This window comes from Marmota marmota, unplaced genomic scaffold, assembly GCF_001458135.2.
Source record: "Marmota marmota marmota unplaced genomic scaffold, marMar, whole genome shotgun sequence".
Classification (NCBI taxonomy): Eukaryota; Metazoa; Chordata; class Mammalia; order Rodentia; family Sciuridae; genus Marmota; species Marmota marmota.
In genome coordinates, this window is record NW_026000076.1 from 1,795,156 (window position 1) to 1,812,878 (window position 17,723).

The 17,723-nt window shown below is 31.5% G+C and overlaps 1 protein-coding gene across 4 annotated transcripts in view; it reads left to right on the top strand.

The window, feature by feature from the left end:
• Positions 1-17,723, top strand: part of Dpyd (dihydropyrimidine dehydrogenase) — a 761,982-nt gene that overhangs the window by 63,939 nt on the left and 680,320 nt on the right. For all 4 annotated transcript variants that reach the window (XM_048814504.1, XM_048814505.1, XM_048814507.1 and 1 more), the window contains exon 2: positions 105-187. In XM_048814504.1, coding sequence (XP_048670461.1) covers positions 105-187 — 83 coding nt within the window. The remainder of the gene's footprint in view (positions 1-104; positions 188-17,723) is intronic.

Genomic DNA, 17,723 nt, shown 5'->3' on the forward strand with positions numbered 1-17,723 from the left:
ACAAGTCCACGATCAATATAATCAATTATACTTTTATATAACTGTATAGATATAATTTTTCTCAGGATGTTGGAAGGCTAATGTAATTTTTTAATGTGTTTCAGAATTGTGAGAAGCTGGAAAATAATTTTGATGACATCAAGCACACGACTCTTGGTGAGCGAGGAGCTCTCCGAGAAGCAATGAGGTAAGTCTAGGTCACCATAGCAACAGTCACAGATGTGGTAAAGAAAAAGTCATTCTTCATTATTGGAGGAACAAATGAGTTCATTGCCACCATTCAGCTCTGTTCTCTAAGGTATTAATTTGTCAGTGGAGAGACTTCCCTTGAGGCTGTACTTTGGTTTTGAAGCTGCATAAATGTTAAGCCTCAGTGCACAGTAAAAAATGTAAATGTTTAATTTGTTACTTAAAATGCTTAAGGGGTGTCTTGTTTTATATTTATACTAAACTGTGTGATTGAATGAAAATATTGTTCATCTAAATTCTTCCTGTATATATAAAAAATAAACATTGTACAATGGTGGCTTAACAGTATTTCCTTCTAATTAATATTTAATTTAAAAAGAGGTACTTAAAATTTCATCTTCTATTAGATTTTATAGGATTATATTGTAGTATTTTTAAAGTGATTCACATTTTCACACTATTACAAAGCATATAATTAACTTCTTTTCAAATATACTGGTCTGTAATGAGCCTGATTTTTTTTTTCTTTTTCACTTCTTAACATCACTATTTTTGAATATTTCTCTGAAATCCCCCAAACTGAATGCCTTTTAAATAATTTTCAGTGAAGCATTCTTTCAAGCCATTTGATCAGAATCAAAAAGGAGTATTTTCTTTCTTTCTTTCTTTTTTTTTTTTTTTTAACTAGAGACTACAAATGTGTGAGTAGTAAGACCCATCATCCTTAGAGTTGGAAAACAACAAATGATACTGTTCTTAAAAGTTCTGAGCTTGAACCTTTGGGATTATTTACAGTATTTTTGTAAATAATTGAATATATTAATCTTTATTTTGTTTATGAAAATAAGCTTATTTTTAAAATATATTTTCTGATATCCTACTGCTCATTTTTTATGATTTTAAGTCTAACATTTTTTAAAAATAATGGTTTTGATACAATTTTGTTATTGCTCGCACACAGTTACCATATACTTTAGTTTAGAAGCTGCTCTCATTTAGCAACCTTCCTTTTACCATGCAAGCAGCAGGAGAAAGTAATTAAATTTAATAGAAGCTGCCCTCATTTTGAAGCCACTTCTATTTAAAACCACAGGGGGAGGTAATTAAATTTAATGGAAACAGTAGCTTCTACACAAAGATACATGGTACTTCTGTATAGATGATTATGATGTCACAAAAAGAGGAATAATATATTACTAGTACTGAGAAATTACCAGCTGGAGCAAGGAAGCCTATTTTATTGTTAATGTCTTTACTAATAAAAAAAGGGGAAAAATAAAACTGAGTACACAATAGAGAATTTGTATCTATATAAAACATTCTCAGAAAGTTTAGTTATTGAAAATAGTCATAAATTAAAAATAAGGTCTAAAATATATTATGGAAAGGCTAATGCAGAAATTATGAATGAATTTTCCTGTTTTTCAATATAGTCTTTATTCTTTAAAACTACCACAGTGCTATAAATTGAACATTATTCTTTGCAATGCTTATAGTAATGATTCTGAATACATTAAATGTGCCTACCAATATTTATTTAGAAAACTCCAATTATTTCCTGTATTTTTATATCTATTCATTTTGAAGTAAATGCAGGGATAGGAAGACAAAGAGGATGACAGCTCTCATGCTTTGAATAAAAGAACTGAAGGCCAAAAACATAAAAAGAATTGAAAAGGGGCAATGTGAATGAATGTGGATGTGAGTGAGGGAAATATAATGAATGAGGAAAGAACATGTAATCAGTGTAGGACATTTGTCATCTAGAAAAAAAACAAATTATAGAAGAACTGAATATGAAGAGATTATTAAATTCTGCCAAATTTTGCAGTATATACCATTTTAGAACATACCAGAATGTCATACTTTTAAAAATAGTAGAGATGAACTGATGAGAAAAGCAAGTATTAATTACCTAGTTATAGTAACCTCTCAACCAACCACACTATGAGAGAAAGCTGTAGTACAGACAATTTAAATCAGAATTTAATTACATGGCTGTGAAATATACTTCTTTGCACAGGTTGCACATTTACACAGGTTGCACAGGTTGCACTTAGCACACATGGTCATGTATTTTTGGTAATGTCTGGATAACCATTGAAACAGTTTAGTAACTAATAATATTTAACAATTTAGTTTACTGTGGGTCAGACTCCTTGTTTTTTGAAAATTCAGTGAGAGATCATTGTTTTACCTGTGAGATTCAAGATTCTGAAAACAAACAAGTAAAGAAAATATGACATGATTAATAAGAGGAAAAATGCATGAAGAGACAAAATTAATTATTCTGTTACCAGTAATCAGTTTTTCCTTCTATGAAGGATTTCTGAATTGAAAAAAACACAGGGTAAAAAATTTGACCTAATTTAAAAAGATGGACAGTTTTGCAAGGGGAGGGAATAGTATAGATCGAAGGTGAGGAGGCCTGTAACTTCAAGATGTATTTCAGAAACAGAAAGTAGTCTAATGTGATGGAGAACAAGAAGTTTTTAAGGTTTTTGAATCTTATGTTTTCTCACAAAACTCATTTAAGTGGAATTTTTCTGTCAATAATATGTCTCCTTATATACCATGAACCTGTGGAGTGGCAATGGAGCAGTAGAAGGTTGACAGGGATGGCAGGGCTAACTCAGCATAGAGTGCAGTAAAGAAGTGACTGCTGAGACAGGAAGGGATAATTTGCCTAAAATCTTAGCACAGGGGCTGGTCTCAGGAAGCTGATGGAAAATGTGTTTGTTAATGTATTCTAGAGGCCAGTTACATATCTGACTTGCCTTTACAGAGAATTTAAATTATTTCAAGGAGTCAATGTGTTTTTTTAAGAACAGGAATGACCCTGTACTCTCATAGCTATTAAGGTTCTGTTATTTCTATAAGCGCAGAAAAGAGAGGATTCTGTCCTTGCTCAATTCTCTGCCACCTCATCTAGTCTCTCTTTTGGCTGGTCTGCCGTGCATACTGATCCTGTTATTTTGTTAGTATCCCAGTGCATGAATCATTTGGATCCTTCCCATGCTTCCCGGATCCCAGATGTGAGGATGTGTGGAGCCTGGAGTCCTGCTATGTAAAAAGCACAAGGAAACTTTCCCTGGAATGTGCTGACTAGATAAAAAATAAATATATTAACTGAAATAGGGAGAGAGACAAAAAGAAGAGTAAAAATGAAGAAGATTTTGGTTTTCAGATGAATTTCAGACAGCTAAGGTAAACCCACATGTAAATATTCCATAGGCAGAGAGAAAACATAATTCTACAACTCAGGAAGAGGATGAGGAATGATGTCTACTTTTGGAAATTGTTAGTATTTTGATACTTCTTGTTGCCATGGGAAGCCATGTGATTTCAAGAATAATGCATCAGGTTAGATGCCTGATCATCATCTCTCACCAGTGGAGTTCTCATCAATAGAGAGGCCAGAGTGAGCTAAACCACATTCACACACATCACACATTTACACACTCTCTTCTTAGAAAAATTAGAATAAAAAGCAGATCCATAACATAGTAATGAATGAAAAACCCAAAATAATATGTGTGATGTGACATGAAAGAGACAAAGTGATTATTTTTCTCTAAAATTGTGATTTATATCTCCAAAGCCCAGGAGGGTTAATAAAAAGCAAACAAGCAAATAAGCAACAACAATAAAACCCCCTATGGAATTTTAAGAGGGGCTTGGAATTCATTCCTAGTCTTACAAAACTTAAAAAATGGATGGGTGGATAGATAGATAGATAAAATTTAAAAGAAGCAAGAAGAATTCATTAATGTGGTCATATTCAAAATAAAGGTGGAAATTTATGAGCTTTTATATGTATGAGGTATAACTAGTTAGTAGCTATAATTGATAATAGAGCTTATAAAGGTCCAAAGAAGTTATTGTATGATAAAGTACTCCAAGTCAGTTGGAGAAGTTGAATCACTCAGGAAATGGTATTAGAAGATATTTTTTTCTTTTGGGAAGAAAAATCCCTCTATATTTTCAGTTCCCTTGTGTCAAAGCAAATCATGTATATTAAAGAGCTAAATGAAAAAACAAAAAACAAAAAACAAAATGCTCAAATCCAGTGTATAATGGAAGTAAGTATGTTTTTGAGGTTCAGTAGAGAAAGAAATGATAAACTGAAAAGTATTTGAAGAAATCAACAAGCTTTGATTACATTAAAAACTTCTGTAAATGGAAAAAATTACAAAATTAAAAGACATCAGTATACCGTATTACCATGTTTGTGACAGATTTAAAACAGATAATAGCTCAATGGATAATTGGCAAAATATACCTAAGAAACTCTTGAAAATACTCAACTCTATTGGCAAATAAAATGTATAAATTTTGTAAAAGTCCTACCAGTTTCTTGCATTTTGCTATTACTACAGTTTGGTAGGGAGGTGATTTTTGAGTGCTACAGATAGAATGGTAAGACAGACATACATTCCCAGAGCTCATGAAGATTGGAAATTGCTGTTATGTTTAAAGAAAGGAGTGTGACAGTAAATGTTAAGCTCCTTAGAATGAACACAGAGTATCATATTATCTTATTTTCTAGAAATGTACTATGTAGAAGCATAGAAATTATGGATGATCTGGATTTGATTCTTAGGGACTATAATTTTGAACAAATTGAATAAAATCTAATTGCCTACTATTAAAGAAACAAAATATGTGCACATATACTCACGTATATATGATAAATTTTCGCACATTTCCTTCTCTTTCTGGACATGAAAATGACCTTTAACATGGTATTTTTAATGACACAAGAATTTCTGTGTTATAAAATTCGATGAAAATACTAAGAAACACAATTACGTATAGAACATGATCTTAACTGAATAAATAGAAGAGAGAGAGAGAGAGAGAGAGAGAGAGAGAGAGAGAGAGAGAGAGAAAAGGATAGGAATGAAACATAGTCATTACATCTGGGTGATGGGCATATAGATACTTTTTTTTCAGGCTTATACTTCTCTTTAAAAAAATATTCTGTAAGGCAATATATTTGAAAAAATTAGAAAAACAGTGACAAAAATAAAAAAGAACAGATATGAAACAGATATTATGAAAGAATCAAATCTGAGACTCCAAGTAATTTTAGGCAATTAAGTTTTAATTGTCTTCTGTAATAGGATCTAAAACCTCATAGAATTGACAGGAATGAGAAAAATATAAGAAAGATTTGTGATTTATGAAAATTAATAAATATAAAATAAAAACATTGCTGTTTGTACATATTGTGTTCTTTTAATGGTGTCTAGTACTTATTTTAAAGAAAAATTTTCAGTACTAGGGATTGAACCCAGGGGTACTCTATTACTGAATCACATCCCAATCCTTTTTTAGTTTTTATTTTGAGTCAGAGCTTCACTAAATTTCCCAGGCTATCCTCAAACTTGTAGTCCTCCTGCCTCAGCTTCTCAAGTAGCTGAGATTTCAGGCATGAGCCACTTCCCCTGGATTTTATTTAAAAGAATTTATGTATAATATACATAATTAATAGAACTGACTGTAAAACTTCATTGTAGTCTTAGTATATAGAATACTAAAGGGACTATTTCTTGCCTAACTTATGTAGAATTCATTATGCTCTGGCTATATGAAAATCTTCTGCAGGATCCCTGCAAGTAAAACATTTGAAGGACACATAAGAAAGGGTCAGCTCTAGGTAAAATCTATGATCTATTGTATGATAATGAATTCAGAGGTAAATTTCTCAACTTCATCATGTTTTCTGCTTACCTCAGCTAATTCAATCCTCTTGGTATCTAGGAGATATTATTTTGCATCCTGTAATAAATTTCTAAACATCATATGGAAAGATGGGGCCATTTTTAACACTTTGGATATCCCTCTTCAGATCCAGAGGCAGTAGTAGTACATGGGTAGTAGGTAGTATGTAGAATTTACAAGTATTTGAATTGAACTTGAGAAAAGGACATGTTAAATTCTGTAAAAGAAGAGGTACTTATAGAATGCAGTATAGTTCATTAAGAAAAAGAAAGTGTAATTGCCTTTAGCAGTGGCTTAATTAATAAATAAAAATACAGATTGGTTAGATTTTTTGGATATATTGCTATAGCAAGAATACAAATTATATTTTTGTAGTATACAACATTGCCAGTTAGAGGTTATTATTTTATGTGCAGAACCAAGTCTATTCACTGAGAGTTGTTATATTTAGAATATTATTATAAATATGAACTACCAAGACAAATGTGTTTGAAATCTGTTTTCCTTTTTGCTTGGCTTTGTCACGTGTTAAGAATTTTGTCACTAGATGGTGGTGTTGAGTTGCATAATTTACAGTTACTGGCTTTTTTTCTGGTGTGTGGAATAGTATATGCAGGTACATCATAAACTCAGACACATATACAGAGTCAAGCATTTGTATGACCATGTCAATTTGGAAACTAGTTTTTAAGAGATGTAATGATTCTTAATATTATTTGAGTCAGAAGGTTAAAATTGCTGTATTGTGCTCATTTCTTTACTTTTGACTCAGAGACTTTTAGAGATGGAAGGAATATAAATAGTAATCTAAACTTCTTAAACAAAAATTAAAGTTTAAGGACAGATTCCAAGATAGTTACACAGGTATTTTTCAGTTTTTTTGTGTCTATCCTTTCTAGATTTATTGTCCTAAAGTACATTTTTAATTTCACTCATCTGTTGGTATCCAGTGTTACTAAGGTGATTACCAGCGGATCTAAGGGCTGCTTTACTCATGCTCTGGTAATTTAGGTGTTGTTTTACCTGTTTATTATTTTAGTTATGTTACTCTTGCATCCCTTGAAAAGACTACTGGTTAAATTACACTGGTATTTCTTTAACTGATACTTGAACATGAACTTGAGTAAAGGATTATCTCTATGAGTAATTTTGTTCATCTGTATAAGATTTAAAGATAAGGATTATATCATTGTCCTACTTAATTTTATTTCTGGAGATAAGCTTGTGTGCATGTGTGTTCATGTGTGCATATTTACATGTATTCTCTATATGTACATGTATTTACTTGTGCATTTGTATGTGTAATAATTTCCCCCACTTGGTCAAGGAAAACTTGGAATGTATTGACAGCATTTGGAGTCTAGAGCTCCCTTTACTTTTTACTTGAATCCATTAGGGTTATAAAGATACAAGAAGGTTCCAAGAAATCATTTTATAACAAACTAAAAAGATGTAGGAGAAAGAACAGGCACTCTAAATATTTGAGACTAGTGAATTGATTAAGCAGTTTAGAAAATAATTAAAAGGCTACCAGAAAAACTGAAGTGGGATTGAAGAGAATATGAAATAATACAGAAAAAAATTAACACAATATTTCTAGTGACATCAGAAGGTTGTTCAACAGTGTGGGAAGTAAAGAAAATTTTCTTTTTAAAATGCTATGTAATGTGATGTCAGAATCATAGAAGTCTTAACTTTTTTTTATTTTGAAAGTCATCAAAAATATAAATTACTTAAGTAATCAAAAGTGCCCATTTATATGTGGGTATTTTAAAGACATGAAAAGTTTGACAAAGTATAATTAGATTTAGAAACAATGGGTTAGCTCTTTTCTTGATCCTTTCTAAATTACGCTTCTCCAAGTTTTAGTTTTCTTTCACCAATTGTATCAATAGGAATCTTCTGAAACCTTCTTTAAACCAGCGGAGTATCCTGTTCTAGAGAGAAGAGAATGTCTTGTCTTTATCAGTCCCAATGCAGAGCACTGCATGTTGTACCAAGCCCACAGTAGGTTCCTTGGTTTGGTTTATACTATATAACCTGTGAACAAGGAATTCAGGCTGAATATGTTTAGATTTTTTGAAATATAAGGACAAAAGCACATCATCACTTTTCTAGATTATGATATATCTTCTGAGATAAACATGATTGAAAAGCAGCTCAGCAGATATCTGTAATTGATTATATGTAATTATGTAACCTATGTAATTTGCTTCATGTAAATTGTACAAGATGAGTATATAATATACATTCATATACATAAACACTTTAGCTGTCATCTATCTCCCACATATGTTAAAAATGTTTCTTTCATTAACTTACTTCAAAGATGAGTCAAAGCAAGATTTAATAGTTTCAGATAGCCCATTTAATTTTCCCACCATTCATGGGGCATAGAAGAAAGTGCTATATTATTTGTTTGTAACGTTAAAAATCAAACATATGCTCAGCAATAATACTTCTGGTTGACTTATGGGTTTGATAACAATTGGCATATCTAAGTTTATAACCTTTGACTTAAATTATAATTCAAATATAAGAAATATTGATTACATAATCATCAACGATACATTTTGTTTAGCAGCAGTACAAATGAAATTAGGCATAACCTAATTATTTATTTATAACATGCATTATCATATTTAGTGTAAGCATTGTTATATTCAACCTGGTGTTTACTGTGTAATAGGCAGTGTTTAGTGAGGAGCTGTGTTTGTATAAATAAATCAATCATTGCAAATGCCATTTTATGTCAATTTGATTCATTTGGAATGCTAAAACCAAAAGAAGAACACACATTCCATTGGTATTTAGGGTTTTTTATTTTGAAACACCATCATCAGTATTAACTGAGTAAGAAGCACTGAGCAAAGGTCAGGAAAAAAAAATCACATTTTTACCCTTTGCATTGAAGGTTTGCATATTAAGACTAGAAAAGAAGGGATGCAGATTTTCTTGTGCTACCAAAGAAAAGTGCAGAGCTAAGTTGTTACTCTAGAATGCTTATCATTTTAGATACAGACTTTGAATGAGCAGCTAATAGCTAAAATTATTTAGGAGATAAAAATTGGTACTGTGAGGATTAGCTTTAATTTTAAGTATCCATAATTGAAGTGCCACATTATGATTTTAATGTTATGATAATCTTGTTAACAAGCTGTTGTGTATATACTATCATATTTTAATGTAGTTGCAAAGCTTAAGTAAACGATAAAGTAAATTGCTTTTTGAATCAGGCTTTTACAAGTGGAAAATTAGTGGTTTACATGTTTTGAATATGTATTTTGTAATTATATTTGGTGTTTTCTGCAACTTAGAATAATAGACTTATAGATAATAGAATATTGTTTATAAACACATTGGCATTTTTTGTTATTGACCATTCTAATTAATTTGGGTGCATTCCACGATGTACTAAAATATAATAGTTACTTCTATTGTCATCGCATTTGGAAAATATATGTTCATATATAGCTATAATACTTCTCATTTATCATATATTAGCATGTTATACAATTAATTAGTTTTCTTATGCAATATTTATTGATATGCACTATCATTCATTGAGGGGGTTTTTGGTGTTTACTCTTAGGGTAAAAAGTCCCCTATTCTGATAAGTGGTGAAGGTAGCTAGTAAATTGAAGGGGTTTTTTTTCTTTCTTTTTTTTTTTTGTTGTTTGTTTGTTGCTTCAGTTGACAAGGCATGATTGATAGTCTGATGCAGACGTAGCAAACATTTTTATTTAAAGGCCATATAACAAACATTTTTACCTTTCTCAGCCGTGTTGTTCCTGTAGCCTCCTACTCTGTTGTGCTAAGGCAGTGCCAAAGCCTCCATAGACAATATAGGAGTAGGTTAGTGTGGATGTGTTCCAGCAAAGTTGTATTTACCAAAACATACCACCAGCTGAATTTGGCCTGTAGGTTGCACTTGGCTGGTCCCTGCTTGGGAATAAACTTGACAAATTCATTAGAATAAATTTCCAGTTTCCAAGAGTTGTTCAAGAAATATATTAGGAATTTGTGATTGTTTCTGATGAATTAATATTAAAATATACTATGAATCTCTTCCAATTTTATTAATAAACATGAGTAAAGAACGTTAACTTAGGTGTCATATTTCTCAGTTTCTGAGCTGTTCTATAAAATTGAATATGTTAGATTCAAAGATTACGCATTCAAGTAAATAAGCATGATTAAGAATTAAAGAGATAATCTAGCTTGTAAAATCACCAATATGCAACCAAGATGATGAATAGGTATTAATGCCACTGAATTAATGAGCAGTAATATCTGATATTTATTGTTTATATTTAAAATGTGAGAAAACCATTAAAGAACTACCTACATTAGGAAACAGCATAATGTTGCATTTAGTTTGACACCAGTTTGCCACAATGTGGTACTTACAAAAAGTATACATTGGGATATTTCAATTTATCCATTAATCTTAGATGAAGAATCCTTTTGCCAGATACCTAAATGGTACTGACTGGGAAAATATTGATTAGAATATATTATGTGGTCCATTATTTTAACTCCTTTATCAGTTTCATATCCATGGAACCATCTAAAGAATTACCTCCTTTCAAAAGTTTAATCTATAATAAAACATTATAGTCCACAAAGAAAGGTTTTTGTTTTTTTTGTTTATTGTTTTATTTTGATGAAATGAGGTGGCATATGGGATACTCTGGCTTCCTTTTAAAAATTGCCTGTTATGTGTCCTTGATGTACAGGTATTATTTGGTGACAGTTATTCTCAAATGTTCAGACATTCAATGATGTGGGAATAAATTTACCCAATTTTCAATGTTTCTTTCTGTGATATCTGGAAGGGCCTTGCTCCTGTGGAAGGCTAATCTCTGCTCACAAGCTCACATGAGTCCTGTTTCCTCTAACCCATTCAATAACTTCCCTCTTGTAATTATCTCCTGCAGTACTAATTTTTCCTTCTTTTGTGATTATTTCTGTCTGAAAACATGCATGCTTACATAATAATGTATCTTATAAACAAACAAAACCTTCCTACTTTTTCCTTTTCAGATACCACCCCATTATTGTTTCTCATGTTCAAAACTAAACCTAGTCAAAGAGTTGTCTATAAAAGTTTTCCATTTTCTAACATCCTATTCTCACAGGATCCACTCAAGCTGGGCATCTCTTCTGCCATTTCTGTGAGGCTGCTTGGTCCTCAAATCCCTAACTTGTACATGACCTCTCAGCAGCATTTGCTTCAATAGCTTCCCTTCTTTCTTGAAACACCACCCTCTCTGCCATGTAAGCTTCAGTTACTCTACATTCCTTTATTTTCCCCTCTTCACTGGCTACTCCTTTTCACTCCTGAGTGGCTATTACCTCCTCTTTCAACCTCTAAATATTGACATATTGCATCTGCTTTCCCTGCATAATTGTTATGTAAATAACAACCATTTACTGTGGAAGACTCTTCTATTTGCATCTCCAGTTTTGATAACTGTCCTGATCTTTATCTTTAAAAATCCAAACAGTTGGATATTTAATAGATAACTCAAACTACATATCTATATTTCCTCTTCAGGTATCAAAAGAGATATAACAATTTCTCACCACAATCCTCCACTAAACCTGCTCATTTGCTACTTTTTCCATTTGAATAAAACTGAGTACCATCTACTTAGTTATTTTACCTCCAAATCTGGAATTCATTGAAAATTTTTCTCTCTCATACCTCATCTAATCAGTAAGAAATTTCTGTAAAAACTCTAACCCTAATTCCAGAAAAATACCCGGAATCTGTCCAAGTCTTCCTTTCTGCCTTGCCACATTCCTTGCCTCTCATTTGAATGATGGGTTTCCCTTTTTGCACTCTTTCCTTCAGAATTCATTTCCCAAGCAACATTCAGATGAGCCAAATTGTGACATTTCACTTCAACAGATTATTATTTACTTAGAATAACATTTAAATTTCTTATTTTTATCTTCTCCTGCAGTATCTTTGTGATCTGCCACTGGCTACCTCATCAACCATTTTCCTGACCACTTTTAACTTTGCTCACAGAATTCCTGCCCAAGTGGCCAACTTTTTCTCCTCTAAAATTAGAGATTGGGCGCCATGCTGTCTCTCTAACTCCATCTGGCTCTTCATTTCTTTATTGCTTCTTGACTTTCAGCTTCAGTGCCCCCTCCCCTTTAAACTGGTGAATAAAGACTGAATGAAAGAGGCAAAGTAATTTGAGTACATAGTGCAAAATTGGAGGAGCCAGAATTGGATCTCAAACTGATTTCTCTTGCAGACTCATTACTTCTCAGAAATTTCAACTAATTAATTTTGTACCTAGGACATGAAATAAAACTACTATGTCAGCATACTTTTACTAACATATTCGAAAAAAGCTACATTAAAAAATAAAGAAAGAAAATGTTAAGTACTTTATTATCTAATACATATATATATATATATATATAATTTAACTATACATATTAACTACGCATATATTAGTTAATGATATTTCAATTTTAACCTTCTTAGTGTTTTACAAGGAGCCTAACAAGTTCAGTTTAATTTAGTACATTTATAAATATTAGCCTTAGAGCCCTCTCCCATTTTAAAGCCCATTACTTTGGCTGGGGAATAGAAGAAGTAATAGTGGTAATTTTATTTAGAGATCTTTTATAACATCAATTTTAGTGGAAATAGGTGTTTGTATTTGGGCCACAGGTAATCCATTTCATCGATATCTGTGCTATGTTTACAAACGAGTTATCCTGCCAGTATTTTCCTTTATCTTTTAGGAAGACTTTAGAGGAATCCCTTTCTTCCTTTTAGACGGGGAAGAAAAATGATTTACAATAAAGTTAAATTACTTACTGGTATTGTATTTGTCATTGTCATATTTTTCCTTCATATTTCGTTTCTTCCTTCACCCCTTAGATGTTGTTTATAATTTCATATTCTGTGAGGGAATATTGCTTGAGACACTTCTCACCCAGAAGTAAGAATTGGGTAAAAATTTAAACATATTGGATGTGAAATATGTTTGAGAAATCAGACATTTTTTTATATTTAATAGTGAAATGGATAAGATTTTTTCCTATAAAGAAAATATTACTAGTTTGACACACAAGTAAAAGCAAATGATTCCACATGAATAAAATATAATAAATAATTTGGTGAAATGTGAAGGACATCATTATCCAAAGTACATATAAAAAGACACAAATTAGTGTGAATATACTTTATATATAAACAGAGATATGAAAATTTGTGCTCTATATGTGTAATAAGAATTGTAATGCTTTATGCTGTCATGTATTTAAAAAATAAAATCAATTAAAACATATTATAGCAATAACAAAAAATATTAATAATACTCAAGAAAAAAAATCATTGGGTAGCCAGTTTGAGCTGGTTACTAACATTAATTGCAGACTGAGAGTTTTTCCTCGAGCAGTATCATTCCAGTAAAATGAAAGTCTATCATAATTTGGTTTTAATATAAGACTTTTCCTTTAATTTCTATGTATGCAGGATTATTTTCTGCTCATATGACATTCTATGAGACTCAAATGTTCCTTCAGTGCTTACAACCAAATATCTGTTTTTAAGGGATGTAACATAATTTTGTCACACATATTTTCATAGATGATACGCTATTCCCAAAAGATATCTGGACTATATCAATATTAATATATACTTTCTGAAATCTGTATGACCAAACTAAGAATTTCTAGACAAATCTAAATTATTGAATGCATCTGGTTACTTATTTATTTGTTTGCTCATAGGGAGCACAAATACATTTAAATATGATGAAAATAGAAATAATTTATTTAAACAAATAGTTTTAGACCATGAATAAACCTTCATAATGTGAGTTTTATATTTTATATCCTCATGATTATGTAGCATGGCAGATTAATTTGACTTGACTAATTCTTGGTTGTTTTGTTACTATTATACTTATTTGAAAAAAAATGCATCTTGGAAAAAAATTCCTAGTGTTTGTAAACATAAACATTATAGTCATACATACATATACTCTACACACACACACACACACACACACACACATGCTCTGTGTATTGTTATTCAAATTGAATATCTTTAAATGTCTTATCACATTCCACATATCTCGATTGATACAGAAAGTGATCTTAGTTACCTTATATGTTTACTAAAAAAATACTCAGCAAAGCTTTTTCTACACTTGATTACTACATTCGTTTGGTTCAGTTTAGCCTTGCCAAATTTTACTAAGCCTAAGGTTGAGAGCTGACCATAAGGTAAACAGCCCGAAATCTCTACTTCCAAAGTGTAGTGTGTAGAGATGGACATGCTGGCAAAAGAGGTAGCTTTTTGAAAGTGTTTAGATGAAAGATAGTGATGTGCATAAAATGTTGTAAGTCATCAGCATGCATTTATTCATTTTAAAATCATGAGAGAAGATTAAAACAAAACCAGTAGGGAGTAAGCATTGGGTAAAACTGAAAACATGGAAATAGACTCAAGGTAACTGATAAGGAAAAAAGAAGAAAGTGATAATTCAGCTGCATTTAAAAAAATTTCCATTTATGATTAGTGATTTTCTGGTTTCCTTTGATATTCTTCAAATACATATGTATCAAATTTTTATTTATAATTTAGTTACTATCTCTATGTTAGTGATCTCAGGCTATTTATGATTGAAAATTAAAAGGTTTTAGGTTTTGTAAGGACTACCTATAGCTAAGAATTATAATACACCTTAACATAAACTGAATTTTAACCTATAATTTGGAAAATGTAATTGAGGAAAAGTTAAATATATTTGAATCATGTTTCTATTTTCACATAGAATTTTAAATATGTGTATATGTGTGTGTATTAGAATGGAATTAAAAATACTGAATGTAGTATAGTTTATTGAATTTTAAGAATTATGTTTTATATGCGAGGGTCTCATATCTTCTCTGACACGTCAGAGGATTTTAGTAAGGAAGAGGGCTTTGTAGTTGCACTTAAATATTTATTGTTTTGAGCAATCTTTGTATTTGTGTTAATAGCATTTGTGTTAAGTAAGATGGCTCTAGAATAATTGGAATAGTACAAGGCCATTGAAAACACAGTGCCATTGAAAGCATTGAAAGTGGAGATAGTTACTCTTACATCTGGTCTATACTTTTAAATATTTACTTATATATGTAAAGCATTAGTACACATTAGAGATACAATTATAAGCAGACTTTTATGAACTTTATCCTTATTGTGTAATGGGAAGGAAGGTGGGCATTGATTAAATAACCACACAGAAGTATATAAAGTTGTAACTAAGATAATGTTACAAAGGAGGGGGAGTATTGTTAAGAGTATGAATTACAGAAGTTTTGACAGGACCCAAAGGTATGGGGATAGGTGAAGAAAAGAGGATAAGGCATGAATGGGAGAGTATTATGGTACAAAGCCCTTGTGGGAATGTAATGGAAGCAAGGAAACAAGAAGCCTAGGATAGTGGAAAGCAGAGAACAAGGAGATGCCATGACAGAAGGGCAAATGCAAAGGCATTTCACTGGAGAAATGGTGGTATTTTCAATAAATGTTGCTGGAATCACTGGACATCAGGTGCAAAAAAGTGAGGGGGAGAGAGAAAAAGGAAGAAAAAACCCATAATTTAAATACAGACATTATACTTTTCACAAAAATTAAATCAAAATGAATAATGGATCCAAGTCTAAAATATAAGCCTATTAAATTCCATAGAAATAATAGAAAATATACACGAACTTGCATTTGGAAATGACTTTCAAAATACCACGTTAGAGGTATGATCCATGAAGAAATACTAAGTTGGAGTTCATTAGAATTAAAAACTTGTGCTCTACAAAAGGCACCATCAAGAGAATGAATACACAAACGATAGACTGGGAGAAAAATATTTGCAATCCCCCTTTTTTTTCTTTTTACACAAGTGGAACACAGCTTATCATTTCTCTGGTTGTACATGATGCCAGAAAACCATTTGATAGAGGACTGTTGTAAAAAAATATAAAGAACTCTTATCACTCAACAATCGAAAGACAATTTGATTTAAAAATGGGCTAAAGATCTGAACATATACCTCTCCAAAATATATAGATGGCAAATCAGTGTGTGAAATGATGCTCAGTGTCATACGTCATTAGGGAATTACATATTCAAAAATTCACATTCATAAAACAGTGAGTTACCATGACACTATTGGAATGGCCAACATTCAGAACATTGATAATACCAGATGCTGACAAGGGTGTGAAGTGATGCAGAGGCTTTGGAAGGCAAATTGGCAGTTTCTTACAAAATTAAACATAGCATTACCATATGATGCAGGAATTACATTTGTTGGCGTTTGCTTGAATTGAAAATTTGTCTATATAAAAAACTTGCACATACATGTTAATTGCATAACTGCTAGACTTGTAAGCAACAGCTGTCTTTTAACAGGTGAATGACAAACAAATTTTGGTACATCCAGACAAGGGAATATTATGAGGCACAAAAGAGATACTACCATATTACCAAAAGGCGTAGAGGAATCTTCAATGCAAAATACTAAACGAAGGAGGCGAATTTGAAATATTTATATAGAATTTTTTCTAATTATGTGGCATCTTGCAAAAGGTGAAACTATAAATATAGTAAAAAGATCAGGTATTGCCTGGGGTTTAGGAGGAAGATGTGAATAGTCATAGCACAGAGCATTTTTTTTAGGACAATAAAAACACTTTGTAGGACATCCATATTGGATACATGTTTACCAAAGAACATAGAATGTACAACAGCAAGAACAACCACTACTGTAAACTGTGAACTTTGTATGATAAAGATGTGTATTGGTTCATAATTTAACAAATGTGGCAATCTGATTTTAGATGTTAATGGTGAGCGAGTCTGTGTGTGTATGTGGGGCTAGGCAGGAGGTATGTGGGAACATTTGGCTAAATTTCTTATGAACCTAAAACTGGTAAAAAAAAAAGTGTATACAATTTTTAAAAAGAGTCAAAATATTTGAACAGAAGTTGTCATGAAAGATGATATACAAAATCTAATAGTCACATGAATATGATTAACATTAGTCATTAGGAAAATATAAATGAAAACAATGGTAAGATACCAGTTTACACCTACTTGAATAATGAATATTAAGCAGACTGACAAAAAACAAATTTTGGTGAGGATATGAAACAAGGACATCTCTCTAACATTGTTGATTGAGTTCTAGATTTTATTGATATTGACTTCTAATTTATGGACCAAACAAAATCTGTTAAGAATTTAATCCTTTGACATTTGTTTTTTTTTTAATTTTTTATTTGTTTTAATTGGTTATACATGACAGTAGAATGCACTTATATACTTTGATGTATCATACATAGATGGGATATAATTTCTCATTTTCCTGAGTGTATATATATTGTAGAATCACATTGGTCATACAGTCACATACATACATAAAGTAATAATGTCTGTCTCATTCTATTATCTTTCTTATCCCCACATCCCCTACCTTTCCCTCCTTTCACTTCCCTCTACCTAATCTAAGGTAACACTATTCTTTATTCTTTTTTTTGGCATTACAATTCTTAATACACATATATGCCATAATTTTTGTATCTCTGTTTGTATATAAAGTATGTTGACACCCAATTCAAGTCTTCATACATGTACTTTGTATAATGATGTTCATCATATTCCACCATCCTTGCTAATCCCCTGCCAAAAGAAACAATCTGTGAGGTGAACAGAGAGCCTACATCCTGGGAGCAAATTTTCACCCTTCACACATCAGATAGAGCACTAATCTCTAGGGTAT